The sequence below is a fragment of the Aphelocoma coerulescens genome, chromosome 8 (genome assembly GCF_041296385.1).
Source record: "Aphelocoma coerulescens isolate FSJ_1873_10779 chromosome 8, UR_Acoe_1.0, whole genome shotgun sequence".
Classification (NCBI taxonomy): domain Eukaryota; kingdom Metazoa; phylum Chordata; class Aves; order Passeriformes; family Corvidae; genus Aphelocoma; species Aphelocoma coerulescens.
The window spans coordinates 1,288,656-1,311,916 of NC_091022.1; the positions used below are offsets into that span (position 1 = coordinate 1,288,656).

A 23,261-nucleotide genomic window follows, 5' to 3' on the forward strand; every position below is an offset into this window, starting at 1 on the left:
GTCGGGGTGGGGGAGCGGCCGCCCGCCCTGCCTCTATCCCAGCCTCCCTCCCTCCCTGGCTCCCTCCTTTCCTCCCTCGCTCCCTCCCCTCCCTGGGCGGACCGGAGGCGGCTGCGGGAGCCGCTCCGTCCCCGCTCCGCCGGCGCTCTGTGGTTTAAGATGGCGGCGAGGGCTGCGGGGGCGAGCCCGTGAGCCGCAGCCCGGAGCTCCGCGGGAGCCGCCGGGACCGGCCGCGGGAGGGCCGGGGCGCGCCTGCCGGGCCGGCAGCGGCGGAGCGGCGGGATGTGAGCGCGGCCCGCCATGGGGCAGCAGGTGGGCCGCGTCGGGGAGCCGGGCGCGGGGCTCCAGCACCAGCCGCCGCCGCAGCAGCCGCAGCCGCGGGGACTGCGGGGGAGCAGCGCGGCCAGGCCGGCGGGCCGCCGGCGGGAGGCGGCGGGGCGCTCCGCAGAGGGAGGATTCAATGTCTTCACCCAGCACGGTGAGCGGCCGGGGCGAGGGGAAAGGGGCGCGATCGGCCTTCCTCCCCTCCCTCTTTTGTTGTGGTGGGTTTACGGGGAGAGGGGAGGGGCAGACGGGAGGAGCGGGGCGGCCACGGCCCGGGGGATGCTCGCCCCGGCCGCCACGTCCCGGGGGACGCTCGCCCTCGGAGGAGCTTTTCCCCCCCGCCCGCTGGAGTTGGGGATCGGGACCGCCCGCCAGCCGCAGCTGGAGCGAGGTGGCACCGCCGGGGATCAGGACTTGCGGGGTTCGGTCGCTGTCACCGTGGCGATTCCGAGCTCTGGTTTTGTTTACAAAGGTAAAGGTAACATGTGCCATGTCTGACTGTTTGCCGAGGCGTTTGTGACTTGCCGTTCTAAATCTGTGAGACTCTGTATAGCTGCTGACAGAGCAAACAATTTGGTTTTGACTGGGGTATTAGAGCTGCCATCTGATTCTCAGATGAAGTTTTTGCCTGTCCACTTCTATTCTTGTTGCTGTAAACCGATACCGGAAATGTTTCACGCACATGTTTCTATAACCTCTCTTAGAAGGACCCCCCACAACTTCAAATCTCCCTTTTGTAACTATGTTTCTTTTTTGTTTTGTTTTTGTATCTATTCGTGCGTTATGTTAAGATGTTGCCAAGTTTTGGAAGGTAAAATCAACTGAAACGTGTCTGCCTTGACAAGCATGTTGAAAGTAGATGTGCGGATGCATCTCAAATCCTAAAGACCTGAATCAGCTCTGGAGAGCTTGACTGGCTTGGCTTTAGGTGGAGAGAGAGATGACAGTGTTTGTAAAGCAAGGCTGCTTCTGACAATACACATTTTCTTTTGCTCAATAGAATGAGCTCAGGCAAAAAGATTAGGGAATGTGCAACCAGCAGTCTAAAAGCAAATATCACCTGCTGTGATGTGATGCTGACATGTAAGTATCTATCAAAATAAGAGCACAACACTAAATCTGGTTCTTAAAAATCTCAGCATTATCACAGCTTTTGAGTTCAGGGAGCAGTATCAACTTTAAAACCAAAACAAAACATGCTTGCTGAGTGCCTGACCCAAAATTGAAACTAAGAATTATTTTATTGCACCTTCACGTTTTGGTCTGTATTTTTTGTATGTTAAAAGGCACTTTGGCTTAAACATTCCTATCATAGACTGCACAGTCACAGTGTTAGGGAGATCTCAGAAGTTATGCACGTACCCCACTTCTTTCAGTGGGGTGTGTCTAAGTCTTTAGTAGCAGAGCAAGAATGCTGTAGAGACTGCTACGTACACTCCTGCTAATGTCAAAATGTGTTTTCATGTTTTGGTACCAAGATGACTCTTTGGTTCCTGCTCTCACAAGGCAAGGACAGCAAGGACATTTGTGGGAAGTGCAGTACAGCATGTGGGAATGTGTGGTGACTTCCCAACAACACAGTTGACACTGACTCGAGTGCTTCTTTTCGTTATTGCTTCATGTTTTGGTAGTAATTTAGTTCAGCATCCTGAACAAATCCTTCTAGCTCCTCCCCCCACCCTACTAAATTTCAGAGGTAGAAGGTAGGGAGAATTATTTACATGTAGTGGCAGGGAAATGGAGAGGAAAAGCTTTCTGAAGCATGCATGCAGACCAAGAAGAAAAATTATGTGCCCTGCCAGCCCTTCTGCTCTGTCTTCCATAGAACTAGAAACAAGAATGAGCCTGGAAGGCCAACGCACTGAATAAAACTGTTCAGTGCCACATAAAAAGAACATTGCTCTGGGATAAGAGCGATGGTATCTTTCAAAATAATTTCTCTACTGTTTATATTGCTTAGGTTATCTGTTTCAGTGGTAAGGTAATGGATGTAGCTTTACTTAGGGTCTTGTTGTTTCTGTTATTTTCTTTGCAGACTGTAAAGGAGGGTGTGTCTTAAAAACAAGATACAGCTTTTTATTCTGTTAGATTATGTAGAAGGGGTGGGACTTTTTGGCAACCCAGTTTTTGAGAGTTTCAGAGCAGGCTTCAAACTCCTCTTCTGTCTTGGTGAATACCTCAGCTGTGTTAAATCGTTCCCCAATTCCATTCACATTTTAGTAGGAATGAGTGAACAAGTCAGTATTAATAATCTGTAGCAAATGCTGGTAAAAGTTGGGTACCTTTTAAAATACTTGTCTTGGGCAAAAACTAAAATGTGTGTAGTGTTCCTGAATCTGGAATTCACTTCCTTCATCAGAGAAACTGTTTCCTGTGATCCTGACTCTCCTTGTCCAAGGGAATTTTTTTACCGTCAACTTGTATTCTTATTTTTCATTTAATGACCTTGCTCTCCTGTTTTACTTAGCCAGCAGCAAGCCAAGTTTTCTTTCAGTGAGTCATATGCTTCTGCTGCTGAGATGCTCTGGTTGCTGGTGGTATTACTTGATCCAGATTCCTCTTTTCTAGTAATTTCTTTCTGAGCTCGACCTTCCATCCTGTTTCTGGGACATGTATTCACAGTGTATGAAAAGTGATGGCAAAAGCACAGGATTGTGGGTTAGCACTCTTGCACTAGTGGCTAAACCAGTCAGTCACAGGATGAGGCTGGATTATCTCCCTTCCTTGGCTTTCCTTGATGCAGTCATGGATGTGAAGAAGACAGCCTGTTGACTGTGTGAGAGCCTTGCAGGTATAAATCCCTACCTCGTGTTGGCAGCTTTCCTACCACATTGTGCCAGCAGCAAACCTTGCTGAGTACTCATGCCAAAGTTAATTTTGAGGGGTTGCTTGTTCTGTATTTTTTATGAAAAGAGTGGAAATAAACAATGTTTTTGGCCTCAGACCCATTTTGCTGCAGGATTTTGAAGAGCAGTTTGAGTCAAATCGGTGAAGTGTAAAACCCTTTTCGCTAAGCTACTGGAAATCTGAGACAAACATTTTCACCCAGCTAACTTGAACCATAGATGTCCTTGAAAAATCCAGAGATTGAGTAGAGCCAGTTTGTCCCATGCTTTGTTTGCACAAGAAACAAGTTTCTGTGGCAGAAGCTCTACAGGAGAAGCACTACACCAGGATGTACTTTTGGAACAAGCAAGGAATTTGAAGATGTTTTCTGTTTTATGGAAAGAACAAGGAGATCTGTATTGTGGCACCCCACTATTCCACCATGAGAGCAGACACCCAGGCTGCTGGGGCTTTCAGCTCACTGTGGTATTGAGTTCTGTGAGCACTGCTGTGATGTTGAGCAGAAAAGTCTTAAGCAAGCTGATACACTGGTGTGATCCATTAGTTGTGGAGCAGAGTTCTCCAGGATGCAAAAAGATAATAGCGGAATTTGCAGTCTTCTGCAATTAGCCCTCCAAAACACCCCGTTGTGAGCATCCCTGGCATGTCGTCGGTGACTTCTAAAAGCAGGCAGTGGATCATAAGCATGTTGATTGCTGTTAGTGTAGTAGAAAGGACGAGTGTGAACACAAGGATTGTTCAAACACTGGTGTTCCCATGTGCGCTCCATTGGAATTTGCCAGTACCCCAGGGACAACAACTTGAGAGGCAAGAGCTGCAGTGAGCAGTAGTTACAGTCAAATTCTTACGGATCAGTGCAGCCAGAAAAGACAAGAAGTACTTGGTGCCATTCCAGGATGAGCATTCCCTTCCAGAGGAGGAACAGGGCAGAGAAGAGGGAAGTGGGTTATCTCCTGATCCTTTCAGAGATTTGTTTGAGGAAAGGGGCACAAGCAACAGCAACCAACAACTTCCAAGTTGCACAAACTCTACTCGGCTCCTCGTATGACCTTTGAACAGAGGCACTCCTAATTTTCTTTCAGAAGAGCACTGATAACAGCCTAGTGTACCAAGATACTCTTTGGAATGGTGTTAGCATGCTTTTCATCTCCAAAAAGATTTGCTGAGTGTTGTAGAGCACATACTGCAGGAAAATCAGATTATTTAAATCCTGGCTGGGAAGCCTTTGCAATACCTGTTTGCAATACTGCTACAGTTGCCTTGGTGATATATTTTGGGGTAGTGGAAGGCTCTGCCACACTTGAGCTTTTGATCCAGCAGGCGCAGGACATTTGTTCCCTGTTTTGTTTTCTAGAGGAGGAGTTTAGCAACCTTTTACTATGTGCATCAAGGTCAGGCAAGATAAGCCTATACTTTTAAAAATAAAATTATCATTAAAGCTCCCCTAAGGCAGTCAGAGTGCTATGACACATGATAAAAACATTCTAAAATAGGAAGAAGCATAAATAACGCTGTCCCTTTGAAATTCAGTGAAACTGAAGGGCTGGATGCAGGAAAATGGAAAGAAGGAGAGAAAATAGGGTCAGTTTAACAACTGCACTTTGTGGACTGCCTAAAATGTTCTTTATTTTTCATCCCAGTGAAATGCAGCAAGCTCGAGCCAGAGCTACTTGCCCACAGACTTTCCTGTCAGTAAATGCCCCATGCAGATGGAATATAATCACTGTATTCAGTGCCTGGCTTTTTGTACTGTAAATCAGAAATCTTGTGGGACCACAATGTATAAATAACTCTTAACTAATTATTTGGGGAATAAAGGATAGTTCAGCTGAGTGTCTAGAGGAACATCCCGTGTAGAACATGAATTTATAGGCGTCTTCTCTGTTGCATCCTTTTCCATCACACCTAAATTATTCCTGCAGATTTACTGCATTAAATACTGATTTTTATACCTTGTGTTAAGCTGGGATTTTTGCATAATGAATTTTGCAAATGAGAGGAGACTACCGGCTCGATGGAAGGGACAATATAATACTGACTACTGATGTAATTCTTTTCACATAGTCAGGGAACACAGTCTCAAGAAGGTAAGACTGAAATGAAGTTACTTCAAAAGGTTTTACTCAGAACTGACTTAAAAATCAAATTTCGAAGCCCAGACGTATCTCCAACTTCTCAGTTCTCCCCATGTACCAGATGGTGTGGTACAAGTTGTTCTAGCAATATTTCACAAACTTGCTATTGCTTGCAAGTGCAATGTTATGCAAAAAAAAATTGTGGGATTTTTTTTTGGAATTAAGGACATGGCCAAGTGAACAAATCATTGGGAAATGAACGTGGACACACAAGCAAATTGTTACAAGTGGCTTAAACCATCTTTTTTTAATCTAGCAGGATCAACAAAATTAGAGTGGGGAGACTTGGACTATCTCCTGGAGATGCTCTAGCATCTTGGTTGGCTTCAGGAGTGTTTTATGGCTGGTACTGATTACGGATTCTGGGACAGTAAGCTTGAAATCATGTTTTCTCTGGCGTTCAGGAGGAGTGACCTGCTCGGTGACCCACTTCAGCATATATCATGTTTGTTTGTTCCTAAAGCAGGCCAGTCCTTGCTGAAGTCAAACTGTACTTTCTAGATCTTTGTTTTATGGCTGAAGCCAGACGATCGTTAGCATGATTTATTCTAGCTCATTTTTCTTAGTTGTCACAACTTAATGTTTCCAGGATACTTACTATCCATAAACTGCCTTCTAAGTACTGCTGACAGCTGACTAATTTACAGTCTTAAGAAACGATCAAAATCCAGCAAATACAAACCAAGAAACAGCAGTTCGTACTTACTCCAGTGCGGATGCACGTGGAAGTTGTTAAAAGTAATACGGTTGGGTTTTGCTTGGTGACTTGCAGAGCTCGGTTTCACCTGGTTATGTTTCAGAAAGCCAGGGCTGGATGACCACAGACCAAAGCCTCACGTGCATTCTGTTTCCAGCCTGATCTCCCAAATCGCTGTTTGCCAAACCGTTAGCAGTGCTTTCAACAGCGTGTAATTACGAGTGATGCAAGGCTTGTCATGCATATGGCCCCAGGACTGGCTTTGCAGGTGATTCTGCAATGTAGGCAGAGAGTTTCCTTCTAAACAGCATTCAGAGCAGTATTTATCGGTAAAGAAATATTTCTCGTAGTTGTTTGGGCCACTAGCAGCCTCTTTGCCTCCACACAGCAGGAAGGAAAAGCTTGTGCTGCGGGGTAACAGCATTGACTTGCTGGGTCTGAGGTCATGGTTTTCTCACCGTTACTGCATCATCCTTCACATTTCTCTGGCTTTGTGGTTATGAAATACTTTATTTTAAAGGCTGATTTTGGTATTACCCATAGAGATTATTCTCTCTAGAATAAGCGACACTTACAAAACCATTGAGGCTTCCTGTTGGTAACGCTGTAAACCACAACAACAAACCTTAGTTGTATTACTCGTATCTGCTTCGGAAGTTGCCTGTGCTTTGAGGGCTCTCTGTAGAGACATGTGCATCTCCCTGTATGATTGCTTGTCTGCAGCTGGGTATAAATGAACTTTTTAATAGGTGGCTTTCAGTACCAGCTAATTCAGCAGAGGAATTGAAAAAAAACCAGCCCTAAAATAACTTTGCCTTTTTTGAGGGGCAGACAAAGATGTACAGAAATACTTCACTAAAAATTAAGTTAGTTTTATTTCAATCTTCTGGTGCTCTTTAGAGGTCTGTTAAACATACTTCTTTTAAGACTCACATTTTCAAGAAATTCCCTTCCTCTTCTTTGTCCTTAGGATCTTAATATTACTGAAATACTTCAATTAAAAGCAACTACATGTATTAATAAAACTGGAGCTTCACTTACATTAATTTGGAAGTTTTCTATGACAATAGTGATGTAAGAATTGGGACTACAATTATGTAAGAAAAGTAGCTGTTAAATGAAGGAACACTCATTTTTCTATAGGACAGCGTGCCTCATCCTTTAATTTATAATGCTACTGGGCTGGATTTTGGTCTCTTTCCTGGTTTGTTTGGTGTTTTCTTGTTTTTATCATTTACTGTTGAAGTGAAACGGAAGTAGCTTCTTGTTATAAGCTATATATGGCAAAAGCATAGGAACCATCTCCTGCTGTTTTGGGTCAAATTAGCAATTGAATTACAGGATAAGAGGATGAGAACATTCTGGATTTGTGATCCTCTACACCTCCCTGTCCACTTCTCCTTTGTTTCTCTTATGATAATCCCAACAACAAGGCATCAGGCATGTCTTGGCTATTCCTATTTGTTGTCATCTCAGCTAAGATCAGCACCATGGCTAATTTGGCAACAGGTGTCAGCATGTTTCTGATTGAAAGAATTGTGTGAATAGTGGCTAAATTATATGAATATTATACATATTGTAGCATGAAGCATAGATCATGAAGTGTTCCTGTTTTTCAGATTCTGTGTTCAATTAGACTCATATTTTTTCCAAAAGTTAGCTGCAGAGAGTAGTGTGCCTCAGTAAACACACCAAAACATACAGGAATTGCAAAGTGAAGAGACATTCCCCCATCACAAATCTGTGTATGCTCCAAAATGGCCTGGGGTAGGACCTTGTATAAATATTGTCATATCCAAGTAGATTGGTATTACCTCCCACATTAACCCTGAATATCAGCGGTCCAAAAGGTGTTTGTGGAGCACAGATCTGTTTTCTAAGACAAAACCCCAAAATATTTGTACGTTCTAATTTCATAGGCCCTGCATTGTGAAGGTAGCCCTTCAAACCCAAGCTGGAGTGTAAATTGATACAATGAGGCCTTCCTTAGCTTGCAGGGTCAGCTCAGTTTGTCGAGATTATTTCCAAGCCTTTGCTGCTCAGGGTTGGTTTTGCTAACCAGCAGTGTCACAGAGTTAACAAGACTGTTCAGTTCTGCTGCTGCTATTCAAAACCCCGTGGGAGGCTGCACAGCTGATGAGAATATCAATTTTGTGTTGCTGCTTAGGAAAGCCAAGAGCAGAAGTAGAGACAAGGTACAGCTACACTGGTATTTCTGAAAATTGCTTAATAATAGGAGGAAACTGGAAAGATTATTTAGATTACCCTTGAAGGGCTTTAAAAAGAAGAAATTTTAAAGTGTTGTTTCCCGCCCAGCAATCTGTCAAAACCGGCCAATTAATGAAAGTATAGTGACTGTTTAGCAGTAAAAAAGCCTGTTTATGCAAATCCTTTAAAAACTGATATAAATTGGGTCATCTAGGAAGAAGGAAATGGACTCTAAGAAATCTGAATAACCTTGAAGATGTTCTGAATAATGACATAGCTTCCTTCCTCCATTAGGTCACTGGGTGCAGCAGAACTCAAGGTTATAACAGGCCTGAGCTGGTTTGCATAAACATAGACTTAATGCTTGTGTTTAATGCAGTTTTTTCTTAAAAGACAGGTTTGAATTGTAAGGCTTTTTCTGTGTTCACCATTCCCTTCAGCACAAGTGAAAAAAAAGCCAGCATCCATTGTCTGAGAGCTGATTTGTGGTTCATTTTCTCTTGTAAATTAAGTTTTTTCACCTATAAACTGACAAAAAATTTCAGTCTAATAGGTGGCAGCTCTCAGGCTCAGTTCCTAGATACTAAAGTTAAAATAGCAAGTTTTTAAAACTTGAACTGTAAATTGCTGAGTGTCCTGTGTGTGCTCTTTGGAATATTGTTGATTTTAATAAGTGGGGTTTTGGTAAAGTTGCTCTCACAGTGGCAACCTGATCAAGGCATAAAGGCTGGGGCAGAGGTGAGACCTTCAACAGGTGCTCTGAAAGTGATTTCTTTGATCATTTTGTGATGGTATCACTCAATTTTGGTTTGTTTTCAAACCTGCTTTTCACTGACTTGGATGGGCATGGAGTAAGCCTGATGAGCTTTATCATTTGTGGCAGTAACATATCTAAATAGTGAGAGCCACCTCTCTGCAGGCCCCAGAGGATTCCTGTGCTGTCTCCTGCCTCGGAAGATGAGGGGAGTTTTGGGAGGTTTTGTCATCTCTTTCTGCGGCAGGGAGATGCCTAAGCTTGGGGAGGGATGAACAGAGCTTGTGTAATCAATACCAGTGTGGAACCTGTGCTCTGGCCTAATTACTCAGTGAAGCACGGCAAAATACTCTTTCACTAGTCATCAATTGTATGCTCATTGTTTGGGGTTATGTTTGTTGGGTTTACATAATTTTGATTTATGTTGTTTTTTCTTGGTTTGTTTTTATTTTTTAATCCTAAGAACAAACAGAGAAAGCAGAGGTACTTTATGAGATTAAAAAGGCTTTATCTACAGAAGATCCTTAGAATAAATAGGAAAATGGTAGTGTTTTGTAGTGCTGGTGTTTCAAGTTATATTTAGTCTTTTTCTAAAATTCAAGATCTTAAACCCTGTGGATATAAGGTTTGTAACGTAGATGTGGGGAAGGAGCTGATTTTTCATGTTAGAAGAAACTGTTTTGGTTGGTTTTGTTTTTTTTTTTTTTTTACTAATCTAATAAATTGGATTCTGATATCAAACTACAGAAGAACAACAAGCCCATTTTTCATATTTTTTTTTCTTACAGAGGTGCATTACATGCCTTGGGATTGATTTGCAAACTCAGTATTGTGCACAGAGGATGATTGGAGTGGCCTGGCCTGCCATAGCTATCCTGTGAGACAGAAATCTAGCAGGTTTAACCCTTGTTACATCCATTTAGTTAGAGAATGTTTTCACTTCTAGGTCATCACAAATAAATGTATTTGAATTCTTTAGGGGTAAAATATATGTAAAGAAGGCACTGTCCTCTAAATCAGACTCATTGTTTGTGTGGTAGTTCTTGCACTCAGTTAAAAATACAGATGTGCTTTGAAAGGGTGAAATAGGCCACAGGGCTTACATCTGTCAAAGCTGAAGTGGTCTGTAGTCTTGTGCAGAAATTTGAATCTTATTTTGCTGTGACTATGTCTGTATAGCTTCCATCTACCTTGTTGTTAAAGGGTTAAGCTACATTTGAACAAGGCTCTTGCTAGGTGTCTTTCCATCCCCACACAAGCTTGCGCCGTGACAGCAGAGGTGCCGTGACTTTTCTGTGTGCCATGTGAGCATTTCTGCTAAATAAAACACCTTTTTCTCATCGAGTGGTTGGTGGCAAAGCCTAGAACTGCTCCTAGGTGCAGCCTGGCTCTGGAATAATGCCCAGCTGGGCTCCCAGTGCCTGCTCCGCCCCAGGTGGGGACTCAGCCCTGCTCTTACACTCCCTGTGGGGCTGTGGCACGTGGAATGCTCAAGGCAACATAATAACTGCAGGCTGTGGGGGCTCAGGTGAGCTCTGCTGGTCTGGCCGTGTCCCACCTGAGGGAATGGTGTCCCCAGGTGCTGGTGTGGCCGTGTCCCACCTGAGGGAATGGTGTCCCCAGGTGCTGGTCTGGCTGTGTCCCACCTGAGGGAATGGTGTCCCCAGGTGCTGGTGTGGCTGTGTCCCACCTGAGGGAATGGTGTCCCCAGGTGCTGGTGTGGCCGTGTCCCACCTGAGGGAATAGTTGTCCCCAGGTGCTGGTGTGGCCGTGTCCCACCTGAGGGAATGGTGTCCCCAGGTGCTGGTGTGGCTATGTCCCACCTGAGGGAATGGTGTCCCCAGGTGCTGGTGTGGCCGTGTCCCACCTGAGGGAATGGTGTCCCCAGGTGCTGGTGTGGCCGTGTCCCACCTGAGGGAATGGTGTCCCCAGGTGCTGGTGTGGCCGTGTCCCACCTGAGGGAATGGTGTCCCCAGGTGCTGGTGTGGCCGTGTCCCACCTGAGGGAATGGTGTCCCCAGGTGCTGGTGTGGCTATGTCCCACCTGAGGGAATGGTGTCCCCAGGTGCTGGTGTGGCTATGTCCCACCTGAGGGAATGGTGTCCCCAGGTGCTGGTGTGGCTGTGTCCCACCTGAGGGAATGGTGTCCCCAGGTGCTGGTCTGGCCGTGTCCCCAGGTGCTGGTTACTGGGCTGCTTTCTGCTGTGCATCAGCTGCTTCTCAGCTGCGCTGAGGCTGTGCATGCCAGGAGGGCTTTGTTCCTGAGCAGGGGCAGCCCTGGCCATGAGGAGCCTCTCCCGGGCTGCCTCTCCGCTCCGTGCAGCTGCCGCTCTCCGCACAAAGCTCACCTTGTTCTGCTGGGAGGCCAGCGGGCTCCGCACCCTGCGTGCCCAGCTGGGGAGGGCACCGGTGCTGCCGTGCCTCGGGAGCCTGGGCACTCACAGCCTTCAGCTCATACTTTTACATAATTTTCAGCTAACAAGGTAAAAGGATCGATTGCAGCTGCTCATGCCGAACACTTGTTTCCAGCCTGCCGCGAGAGGGTGCTCCAATGCCTTCATTTATCCATTGCTAAAAGGTTTTTCCCCTGGGAAAAGTGCCCTGTGTTATTTAACATTACTGTGTTACAGGGCAGTGTTTTAAGTAAGTGTTGGGTTATGAAAGCAGGCAGGAACCACACAGCAAAAGGCAGATGTGGCTGTATTAAGATGTAACAATAGATGTTTACTTTGCTTTTGCCATTAAGAACTGGACTGCTTCCTTTTGAGTTGTTTTGTTTCTGTTGGGCTTTATCCTAGTTAACTTCATCTGCCAGCAAGGGCAGCTTCCCAACTTGTTTATGTGCAAGTATGCAGACAGCCTTCGTGCATGGAAGGACATTAAATCTGATACTTTTGCTAGGTAATCTGAGCACTCAAATTAAGAGTCGCTTCTCATTGCTTCTGTGCACTCCTCATCTGTAAAATTGCAATAATGCTTGCTTGGTTTATGGAGCTATTTAGATTTGATTTTGGCATAAACAAACACAGGAAAGCTGTCTGCAGGCTAAATTAAATGTTCAGTCATACACTCTTGTCTCATCCTGTAGGCTTTGGAGAAATGTGTTTGTTGTGGCTCTAGCCTGTATTTCAAAACACTTGTGGCATGGTAATAGGTCCAAGGGAAGGGTAATGTTTGTGTTAATTGTTGGACTTGAAAAGGAAGCTCAAAGCACTGCTCTTTGCTCAATGTTATCTCTCAAAAATCCATAAAGAGACTGAAGCTACGGTGAATTAACAACAGAGAGAACTGTAGAGTAGTGTCTTTGGCTGTTTAGCAGTAGAGCAATACAAAGGGAATTGCAGTAAGCATTCATGCACTTGGGCTGTTGTCTGGGAGACAGGATCTCTGCAGAGAGATCCCAAACCTGGTGTTAAGGGCATGTAATTACCAAAAAATAAGATCACCTGACACTCACACAGTGGAGTTAGCCATTGACTGCTGAGCCGTGGGGTAATTGTTACACTAAATTGGGCTGCATGTGTGTTTTTCTAAAAGTCACTTACCATTCCCTTGTATACAAGCCAGTGAAAGGCCATGTTGAAAGAAACACATTAATCAGTCCTAAAACAGACTCCTAGAAAGGAGATACGAAAACCTGTTTAAAATACAACCAAGGCAGACTTCCTGTCTTGCCTGCTGTCATGCCAAAGCAAAGGGCATGGCGTCTGGTATGCTGTAGACGTCCTTTTATTCTCCCACAAACTTCCCTGACTTGCTACAAAGTTGAGATCGTAGGTCTTGGCATCTGGTTTGTTACATCCCCCCATCTGTTTCTCCTCTCACAGAAAAGCACTCTTTATCACACGGCTACCCCCTGAGCTGCAGGGAGGTGGGCTTGTGATTTTTGAAACCTAATAAAAGCTGTTACAGAAACATCATCTCTCTCTGTTACTAGAGAAGTAGGCTTTAGTACATAGAATTAACTGTTATGGCACTCCAAAGTGAAGGTTGCAACTCCAAGTATTGCTCAGGTGCTTTTAGAAATTAGATAATGGTCCTGTGTGTTGGGAACAATTGTCATTCCGTGGACAATACTGTGTGAAATGAGGGTGTCTGAGGCTTAAGGGGAAACAGAATTGAATGTCAAGAAATTGGTGCTGGTGACTAAGCAGGAAGAACAATTTCCTTTCCTCAGCTCATTTAGCATTCTCACTCAGCTGGTGTCTTATTTGGAGCCATATCTGTTCTGAAAATGAGACAGGTGATGCACAATGTCTTTCCCTCTGACCGTTTGTTCCCAGTTCTTTGCCTTTGCTGACAAAGGATGTCAGCTCTAGAACCAGGAATACAGACATGCAGGAATTGGGGAAAACAGTTTTTCTCTGTGAAGGTAGCATCTCACATATATATACATATATACATATATATACACACATATATATATATATATATAGGCATGAGTAAAAATCCCTGCAATTAGGAGTTAGGAAAACTACTATTTTCCATAGTAGTTAGCTACTTAATCTGATTTTTTTTTCTGCACTGGCAGAGCAATAAGTTTATAAAAGGAAGACTGTTTTGTCATACAAATAAGTGAGGCATGAGCACACAAGAGGGTTTATGCTACAGGACTCTAGCAGAACTGTGGATGAAGCACCCTGTCCACAGGCCCATGCTCTCTTTTCCAAGTTGGACTGTAGAGGCTTTCTAGTATGCTTTGCCCTATGAGAGGTGTTTTTTGCCTTTTTTGATGCTTGAACTCAAAGCTGTTTATTTTAATCCTACTTCATTAATGTGAGTAAGAGTAGGAGTTTTTATTCAGAGAACATCAGTAGTTGGGACAGCAGCTGTTTTCTTGTATGACTGATTAAAAGTGTCATTTATTAGTTAGATACTGTGAGAGTTTTGTAATGAAAGCTCTGAGTATTGCGCTTTAGGAAGGATCACTGATCAACACCACTTTGAGTCCTGTTCTGCCCTAGCTTCCAGATATTTAGGAAATGACTTTTGCTTTGCTTTAGACCTTCTTCATAGCACAAGTTTATCCTACTACTCTGTAGGGCTGTCAAAAGAATAAAATACCAAAACCGCAAGACACTCGATACATCAAGTGCTACAAAAATATGTAGTATCAAGTCATAATATTAGCATGCCCTGACTGAGAATGTTGTGTAGGCTGTGAAATTAATGTGTCTGAGAATAGGCATTTACTGCTGGGTAGAGCATGGTTAGCAGCAGTGAGGGGAGTCACCCACAAGGCAGGTACGTCGTCAGCAGAAGTCTGGGATTTGAGACGTCCTCTTGCTCTTCCATCCTTTAATTGCTAATAAAAATCGCGGATCTTACTGTTTAGTTACCTGAGCAGGGGAGATGGTCACCTACTAGAGGGCTTAGAAATAAATCTTACTAGAATTCATATCCTCAATGGAAAAACATCATTGCCTCTTGTCACAAATCTGGAAAGCAATGATCCAGATTTAGGAAGACCTCACAGTTTGGGATGAAATACTCATGCTGCTGTTTCCTGACTGCCTCTTGACGAAAAGAACAGGCACATCACTGGGTGGCATGTGTGCCATCTCAGCTTTGTATGGTAGCCCTCATGCAACTTTGAATCTGAAACAAATGTGTCTGCACGCCTCATTCCGAAGAGGCAGGCCGGGTCCTTGGAGCGTGCCTCCAGAGACAGCTGCACAGTCAGCACGCGTGTCTGCCAGGGTCTGTGCTCAGTGATCCCCACCCCAGAGCTCCAGACAAAAGCAGGAGATGAATCTCAACAGCTGCAGAGGGTTCTGTTTATGAATCTTAACTAGGGTTAGGGGTTGTTGGAGGTGTTTCTTGTCGTAATTCTCTAGTGGTGGTTGTAAGGGCTCCATATCCCAGTTCAGGCTGTCAGGGTAATGCTAAAGTCTTTATAGGGGAGGAGTTCTGGTGGTCTGAGCCACATCTGGTGGTGTTAGTGCCACATCCCACATCCCTCTAAAAATAAGTAATGCTTATATGGACCATAGTGTTTTTCTGTGCCCTACCAGGGTGCTCTTAGTTCTCCTTCCTCTTTTCCCCTGCCCAAGTTACACAGGTTTTTGCACACGCTGATTTTTCCAGTTGTATTTTTTCTTTGAGAGGAGGGTACCACCCTTACATAATATACTGCTCTTATAACATTGGCAAAGCTCCCACTAAAACTGGTTTGAGACCTCCACGCCCCGACCTGATTATTTTTCCTCGCCAGTTTTAAGGAACAACCTGGATTTTATGTATTTGTCTTAGATTACAGCAGCCACCTTCATGCACTAAAAACAAAGCCAGGATTGTTGGTGTCCCTGTTATTCTATTTTACTTGTTGTTATGTAGGACGCCCTACCCTTGCTTTCGAAACAGAATCATTAGACTCCATATATTTTGAGTCATTTAGTTTCAACCCTGCTTCTGCAGCACATATCTCTTGTGTCTAAAGTGATTTCCCCTCAACGAGGCCAACAGTAGCAATACCAGTGGTATGAAGTCTGTTATAAATAATCTGCCTGCAGTATTCACAATACATAATTTCCAAAAGATTCACCAGGAGTTTTCAAAGTAAGAATAGTAGCTTTTGTTTTGTTGGTTTTTTTTTGTTTTGTTTTTCCTGTGATGGGGGACAGTTATAAGTTGATCTAGGAAATACCTGATCTTGAAGTAAGCTTTTACAGGATATAGCCCACTTGTATCCTGGTCATGTGAATGGCAATGCGATAAGGCTGAATGGATGGAAATTTGTCAAAAGAGGCCCAAAGAGTCTAGTTCTGCCAGTGCATCTCTTCGTCTGGTTTTTTAGTAACTAGGAATGAAGTTCTTACCCTGGTAATCTTTCACTGCATTTTCATTAGACCCAGTTCAGATGTAGAAGTTTTACTGAACAGTCACGTTTGATGTTGTCGGGAGGAGGACAGGCCATCCCAGATTAGTCAGTGCTTCTGAGGGCTGATTCCACATTCTGTGTTTGATCACAACAATCTGATGTTTGCCATTACTCAGTCTCTGGCGTCAGAACCCAAGGTGTGACCCTGCATGTTTAATTTACTGATCTTTATAGTGGGAAAAAAAAAAAATTCAAATCTTGTTCTATGCAGGTCCCTGCTGGATGTTCTCCAGGCTCTCATTTTTTGCATATCAGTCATTGATTTGGGTGCTGTTCAGAGGTTTTCCCTTTTTGGGGCACTATTCATGATGAAGGCATGACCTTAAGGGGTGTTGGTTCCACAACCTCTGCTGATGCATCATGCTGGAACTTCAGCATCCTTGCAGGAGGAACTTAGTGTGCTGGGTGCTTCCAGATTTCAGCTCTTGGGTCAGTTTTTCGGGGACTGACCATACAGGCTTTTAAAAAATTTAACATGGTTATGCATGTGCGGTTTATTTTAGACTTAAAGAGACTTGGGTCTCAAAGCTATAACATGTCCATATTTCTTTGCATCGCTGTTTTGACAGTTTTGGCACTTGCTCAGTTCTGTAACCTATCCAGGAGGTTGTTACTTCTAAGCAGCAGCTCTGGTATATTGACTGTTAAGTGCTTAAAGTAGCTTGAAAGTAGTGAGGAGACTGTTTCTGGCAGTGATGTGGATGAGCAGGAAACATGTCATTAATTCTAAAGACCCTTCAAATAACTTTCAAATATTAATTATCTCCTGATTCTGTTAAGTCCTTCTAAGCTGAAAACCCATTTGAAACCTCAAGTGGAGCAGCTTTCAGTCAGGAGTTAATGGGATCTGCCTCTGGATGCTCCATGGGTTGCCAAGGAGCAGCTCTTGGGCTGAGGCATGAATTGTAGTTTGCCTCAAGGGTACTTTTTCCAAAGAAATTTGCAGGTTAACTAACACATCACAGCAGGATGAAATTCCAAAAGAGAAATGCCCTGAAGGTTTAGTTTAGCTTCTCCAGAAGCTGGCAGCAACTGACTGTCTTGTAATAGTGCTAAGTAAGAGGTGTCCATAAGGATGGGACAGAGGAGCCCTTGGCTGGAAACAGGATCTACATGGGATGGTAAGTGTTCTGCTTTCTAACTTCTCTACTGAGGAGAACTATGGTCATTTAAATGTCTTCAAAATACAGGATTGCCATAGGTGACTGCTGTTAATAGTAGAAATGCAACTGAAAGATCTCCCAAGCTGCCACAAAAACTCTGGAGTGCCTTTAATTTCCAGTACCTGGACAAAAGACAGAAGACAGGATCCCTTTGCTGCAAGAGGCTAAGTCAGAGCTGAGTACAAGATCACCACGAGTTTTGGTTGCTTGGGTAGCTGATTTGGAGTAGGTTTGTACTCTGAGAGGCTCAAGAGAGAGTGTTTTGAGAGGAGCATATGGAGGACTGCCTGTTGTCTTGGGATTTCCGACTCCAAGACAGCACCTGGTGTGCTGCTACAGCCCAGTAGTGAGCCCTGATCCCAAAGGAAGCACTTCGTGTGGCTGGTTCCTTCAGGGATACAATACAGCCCTGTGTAATCCAAGCAGTCAGCTGTCTGACAGCCAATATAGGCCAGCAACAACTGGGAATGTTTTTCTGTGGAGTGGGAGGAAGAAGGAATGAGGTGGAACTCTGTCAAATTAGAAAAAAGAAAATATCTTAATTGAACAAGAGAAAGGGACCTTTCTTGCCCTTTCAGACCAGAAGATGGGGATACTGCAAACTGGCACAGCCAGACTTAGGTCCCAATTTCAGCTCAAAATTTACATTTCAGAAAACAGCACTCCTAAATGAAGCAGTCTTACATAGTTCCCTGGAGCCAGCTGTATGGCACAACTGGCAAAAGTCTTGCCATAAAACAGAATGTAGCAATGTCCTTTTGTCAGAGACCTTATTGGCTCTGTGGAATAGCATCTTGCTGTCCCCAGTAAAATCCACACAAACTGATGTTGGGGTTGCATGCAATTTAGGAACTAACCAGTGCTTTCCAGAGCAAGAGGAAACGAACTGCTGAGTGAGCCGCAGTGTTACACCTCCCACTGGGAATTTCCAGCCCTTTCCCTCTTCCTTCCTCCCTCAGAATATATATATAGTAAATACACTAAATTAAGCACTGGGGGAGGTGGCACCCAAAGGCAGAAGCTGAAGCAGAGGCTGAGTGGCCCTAGTTAAAAGCAGCTGACAATACCCTGACCAATCCTCTGAGCATCCCAGTCATGCCACCCGTACTGGCAGCAGGGAGGTGTCTCAGACAGCTATGCTGGTATTGAGTGGGAGGAAGGCTCCGTAAATAGCTACCAGTGGGTCCTATTCCCTGAGTGTGTCAACACTGAGTTGTTGTTTTATTCTCTGAACAGGAAAAATTAGTCAAGTAATTGTGTGGTAAGCAAGTGACAGAAACGAAATAATGTTTTTTGCCTTTTCTAGTTGCTGCATCTGTTTTAGCACACAGCAGATACTTCCCTTGCCATTTTGCATTTCTATTCAAAAAACCTCCAAGCAGCGGATGAAAACCAGAACAAAAGAGGAATCGATTTGGCTAAAATCAGGGGAGTAGCATTCTACTGAACTTCATCACGGACTACTCCAAAAGAACACTTACCGAGGTTTTGCGTTTGGAGAACCTTCATTTTGAGGGGGTTAAGGCAGCACTGGTCCCTTTCCCATCACTGTTAATCTTTGCATGTGGTTAAATTACAGTTCAGAATCCAGTCTTGAAAAGCCTTGCTCTTAATGTACCTTACACTGTCTGCCTCTTCTTATTCCAGGTGAATAGCAGGTGTTGTGGCGCCAAATCAATAAAATAAGATTTCATTTAGTTAGCATTGCCTCACAGCCCTTTATGATCCTAGATAAATCCAAACAACTGTTTTCCTCTTTCATATTTCCCCAGCACAAGGAGGGGATGTTGCAGTGGTATGGAAAAACAAACCATTAGTATTCAGGTTAGCATCGTATATTGGCAATGGATCTCAGCTCTTTTGGGGATTTGTCTTTTGACAAATAGTTAGATAAATCTGAAATTGTAGCTACCTCCCTTATGATGTATGTTTGTCTATAGATCAGATTCTGTCCTTGCTAGTCAGATCTTTCTAGCCAAATTGAAGGTTAGTCTAAGCATTTTCCATGCAATTTCTGCTTTTTGAAATGGCAATCATGAACCCAGGCAAAAGATGTGGCCTAATGTTTCTGGGGAATTAAGTCACTCATTTCCACACTGCTGTACTTTGTTTGCTTTTCTTTACTGCTCTGAAAACAAATTAGTAGAAAAAACATCATCTGCAGGATGTTTTTGCTCTGTTGGCATCCAGGCAAAATCAAGTTTTCCTTCTCCTGGGTTATTTCTCCCTAGAGCAAATTCTACTTTCTTTGACCAGTCTTCTAGTTCAGCAGTCTTCTAGTTTCCTTTGCAAGGTAATTTTTGTCTTTAAGTGCTCCTCACCTTAGGATAGCAATATCTGCTGGCTTAACCAGACCATACACGACTAACCACTGGTTGTAGTATGTAACTTGTTAGAAGACCTCAATTATTTTTAGTGAATAGGGTCTAGAAATGAAGCAACTCTCAAGCAGGAGTCAAGTAATTTACTGAGCTTTCTAACTTCCTTTCAATTAAACTCTTTGGTTTGGGTTTTTTTTTAATTAAAAGCAGCTATGACAAATGATGTGAACAAGAAAGCAACTGGCAAGTGGTAAACTTGCTTGCAGGTTGAAGAAGCAGTGCAGGATTCAATGTGAACATGTAGAAGGTGTGACACAGAGGAAAATGGTTCTGCCTTTGCATGTGAGGTGTTAAGTTCTGAGCTGCCCCCTGTAACAGTAGGAATCAATCTCTGGGCTGTAATAAGATACATCATGACAACATTTATAGTTACAGTCCAAAAACCAGAGCATTAGGAATAGAAAAATCTGTAGTTCTGCTGCTGTACAAAGCTGTGGCTTGAATCCTGCATGTTATTCTGATCTGCTTGTGGGGAGGGGTGTGTGGTAGAGCTGGAAAAACCCAAAGGAGGAATGTTTAAAGGTGCCCAAAGGCAGCAACATCAGACCTGAGAGAAACTCTTCAGCCTGGAGGAGAGGTGGCTGAGGTAGAATGAGATAAGGGCTGATAAAAATCACAAGTAGCAGAGAAAGCACCTAGAGGTACTGATGATTTGGGATTTGCCCTGTAGAGACTGAGGACCATCGAGTGAAACTAGGAGGTGTCCTGTCCAGAACCAGCCAGAGCCTGCTCTTGGTTCTGCAAGGTGCTGTGAGCTCTTGGTGCCGTGGCAGCAGGATTTTGTTTATGTCTGAGGTTAGTTTGCAGTACTTCAGACAGCAACTGGACAAAATAAGGCCTGTCAGGAAGTTTAACTGCAACAACACGAGCTCTGGATCAGAAACACCTCAAGCTACAGTATGTTGGAGGCTTGGACAGTATTCTGGAATAATAGGATGACCCTTTCCCCAGGCAGGACGCTGGGCTTTAAGTGACCCAGGACGGTGGTTGTTGTGTGCCTGAAGAATCCCAGTTGTCAGCTGGATGACTTGCTTTTGACGTTCTTAAGTGTTCTGCTAAATCCAAGGGGCAGGACTTGTTTTTCCTATCATACATCCTTTAAATATTCTATAGTTTTGATGTTAATGATCAAAAAGTACTGTACTTCTAAAACATAATCCCCAACTTTGCTGTAGATGTAAAGCATCTTTAGCAGCAGACAGATGAAATGCATGTTTGTATCTTAACTGCATAAAATTCCATCAAGTTTAATACATTGGCTAGTCTTACCTCTCTTCAAGTAATTAAAAAAAAAGGTTTCTTCTATTATTCTGTCTTAAAATATCTGATCTACTGAATAATATCCATTGCAAACCTACTAAATTATATAAACATTTTTAATCCAGCTCAACTTATTCACAATTTGTCCATTTGCTTGCCATTATATTTCTTTGTAACAAAACTGATTTTATTTCTACATCAGCAAGTCAAACAGTGACTCTTTTGTAGCTTTAAGTACTTTTAGGAGTATTGAACATGCTCGGTCTTAAAGTAGCTTCTTTTCCTTCAAAGCTGTATTAATTCTGCCATAACCCAGAAAGGATTTTCCAGAGACATTATTTCAGCGAGTACATTCTTGACTTAATACTGAATTCAGACACGCGAGGGCTGAACACTGCAGATAGATTTGGAAAAGCAAATGTGGTGACACAGCCTGAAAATCCTCCCTCTGGGGAGGCTGGGGCTCGAGTTACCCCGCTCCCTGGGCAGCTGTTGGCCGGCGCTGGTGAATGGAGCCCCTTGTCTGCTCACTGGAGCCAATGACAAGTGTCTGCCCTTCGCCAACAGGAAGTGGCTCCGCAGCCACAGCTAAGTTTAGTGCCATGGATTTGTTCTTCTGACTTCACGTTCTCGCTGCCCCCCAGAGGGAATCAGCCCAGAGGGCTGAGAAGGCATAAGACAACTAAACAGGGCTCAGCTGGATGGCAGGGGCTTTCCACGTTAGGAGTGTTCCCTGGTTCTGAACTTAACAGCACGGCATGCAATTTTGGGGCAAGTATTCATGCTAAAGCTCGGCTTTTCTTGGAGGAAAGGAAACGCTTGTTTATTTTCTAAGACAAATGTATTTCAAAGGAGGCAAGATCACAAGGGTATTTTAGTCAAATGAAGTAAATATTCTAAAAAGGAGCCCCCTTCTTTGTTCAAGAGAGGAAAATGGCTGTGGACGATGGTTTGAACAGCATATTGGTTGCTGACAAATGAGGTTGACAGTTTTGTGATTTATTTTTAGCTGGAGAATTTTTTTTTAAAACAGAAGTACTGTGTAGCCTTGGCAGTTGCTGCATATTCGGTGTGGGTGGATGGAACTGAGAAATCGCATCTGTGCTAACAAGCGTTTTGGGATTCCATTAAAAAATTAAACTCATGTACTGGAAACTGAAGCTGTATCAGCTCACCTGGGGAGCTCTGCCCTCCGAATATCCTCCACAAGGTAAGCAGTGCTGCCTGTCCAAGGCACTTGCAAAAATATTTGGGCCTCAAGATGTGACGCCAACTCCGATTTGGGCTATTAGATTGACATTTTCTTTCTCTCCTGAGGTTACAAGTCAGTGAGTTAATCTCTACCCTTTCCTTCCATGTTTTCCCTCTAACTAAAAAGGCTAAAAATAAATTTCAAAAAGGCAGCTGAGAAACAGTTCAATGTAGTCATTGATCCAGGTGCTGAGTCTAAGGAGAATACCTAATACTGTAAGGCTTCTAAGAAGATGTAATTATGTCACTGGGAAAGCAGCTTGGACATTTGTATCACGTTAGCTCAAAGGTCTGATCACTTAGTGCTTTACATCTGCAAAATAAACCTCTCTCCAGCTAGACTTCGTGAATGTGGGCATTTCTGGCTTCTTCAGGGATTGGCTGAGCCATGATTTCTCAAGTAGCCTTTTTGCGGAAGAGCTCTTACTTCAAATGTTTGTGTTAACACTGTGAGTAAATACCTACCCATGTGATTTGCTTAGAAGTAGATAATATCTGGCTTTGATGTGGCCATTAGTGACTCCTCCGGAATTCTGTTGAAGTGTAATCCCCATTAAGCAACTTCTCTCCTAAAGTACCGATTTAAAAAAGTGCTAAATGACTTGCTGTAAGCTGTCATATGTTTGGCCATCCCACCTTTCCTGGAGCAGGACTGGGTGACCTAATCCTCCTCACCCTTCACACTGTGGAGAGGTTTACTGGAACTTGCCAGGACAGAAGAAGAATGTCAAACAGACTTTTGATCTACAGTTTCCCAGTTACCTTCGAAATCTGTGTCCCTTCATAGCCCTCCTTTCCCTAAGGCTGGCATTGTGGGAGTAGTTGCTGTCCACTGTAGGCAGCATTCAGAGGAAGAGAGATTGGAGCTTCAGTACTCGATGGAAAGAGGTATGTGATACAGAGCATTTACAGCTGCTGGTCTCTGCTTGATTCTACACAGATGCATTTGCAAAGCTGACTGGCTCTGTAGGAGTTGAGCAAATCCTTGGGAATTAAGGGAACAGACTCTTTGATACAGTATTCAGGATTTTGCAAGAGGGTTACATTTGTAATTTTTTTGTTCTAAAAACCTTTTTGTGCTTAATTTTAATTACATTGAAACCTCTCTTCAGGAAAGTGGTTTTTTCCTTGTCTGTTGTGCTGTTGGGTTTTGGTTCCTCACCCAGAGGGCACATTTAAAGAAGTCAGACTTGAACTGTGACTGGTCCTGTGCTCCTGACCATTCCCAGTACATGTGACGAGATACATCTGTTGTACCTTTTAACAGCTGTTGGGTCCAGCTCTCTTGTGCTCACATGGGTTCCTCACCCTAAAGTGTATTTTAAATGCATTTAAAACCCTGCAGCATTTTGCTGCCTGCAC

At 43.7% G+C, this 23,261-nt stretch overlaps 1 protein-coding gene across 2 annotated transcripts in view; it reads left to right on the forward strand.

Moving 5' to 3' along the window:
• The first annotated feature begins 300 nt into the window (after positions 1–300).
• ABL2 (ABL proto-oncogene 2, non-receptor tyrosine kinase) overlaps positions 301–23,261 on the forward strand; it is a 47,344-nt gene continuing 24,383 nt past the window's right edge. For both annotated transcript variants that reach the window (XM_069022929.1, XM_069022931.1), the window contains exon 1: positions 301–478. In XM_069022929.1, the coding sequence (XP_068879030.1) occupies positions 301–478 (178 nt within the window). The remainder of the gene's footprint in view (positions 479–23,261) is intronic.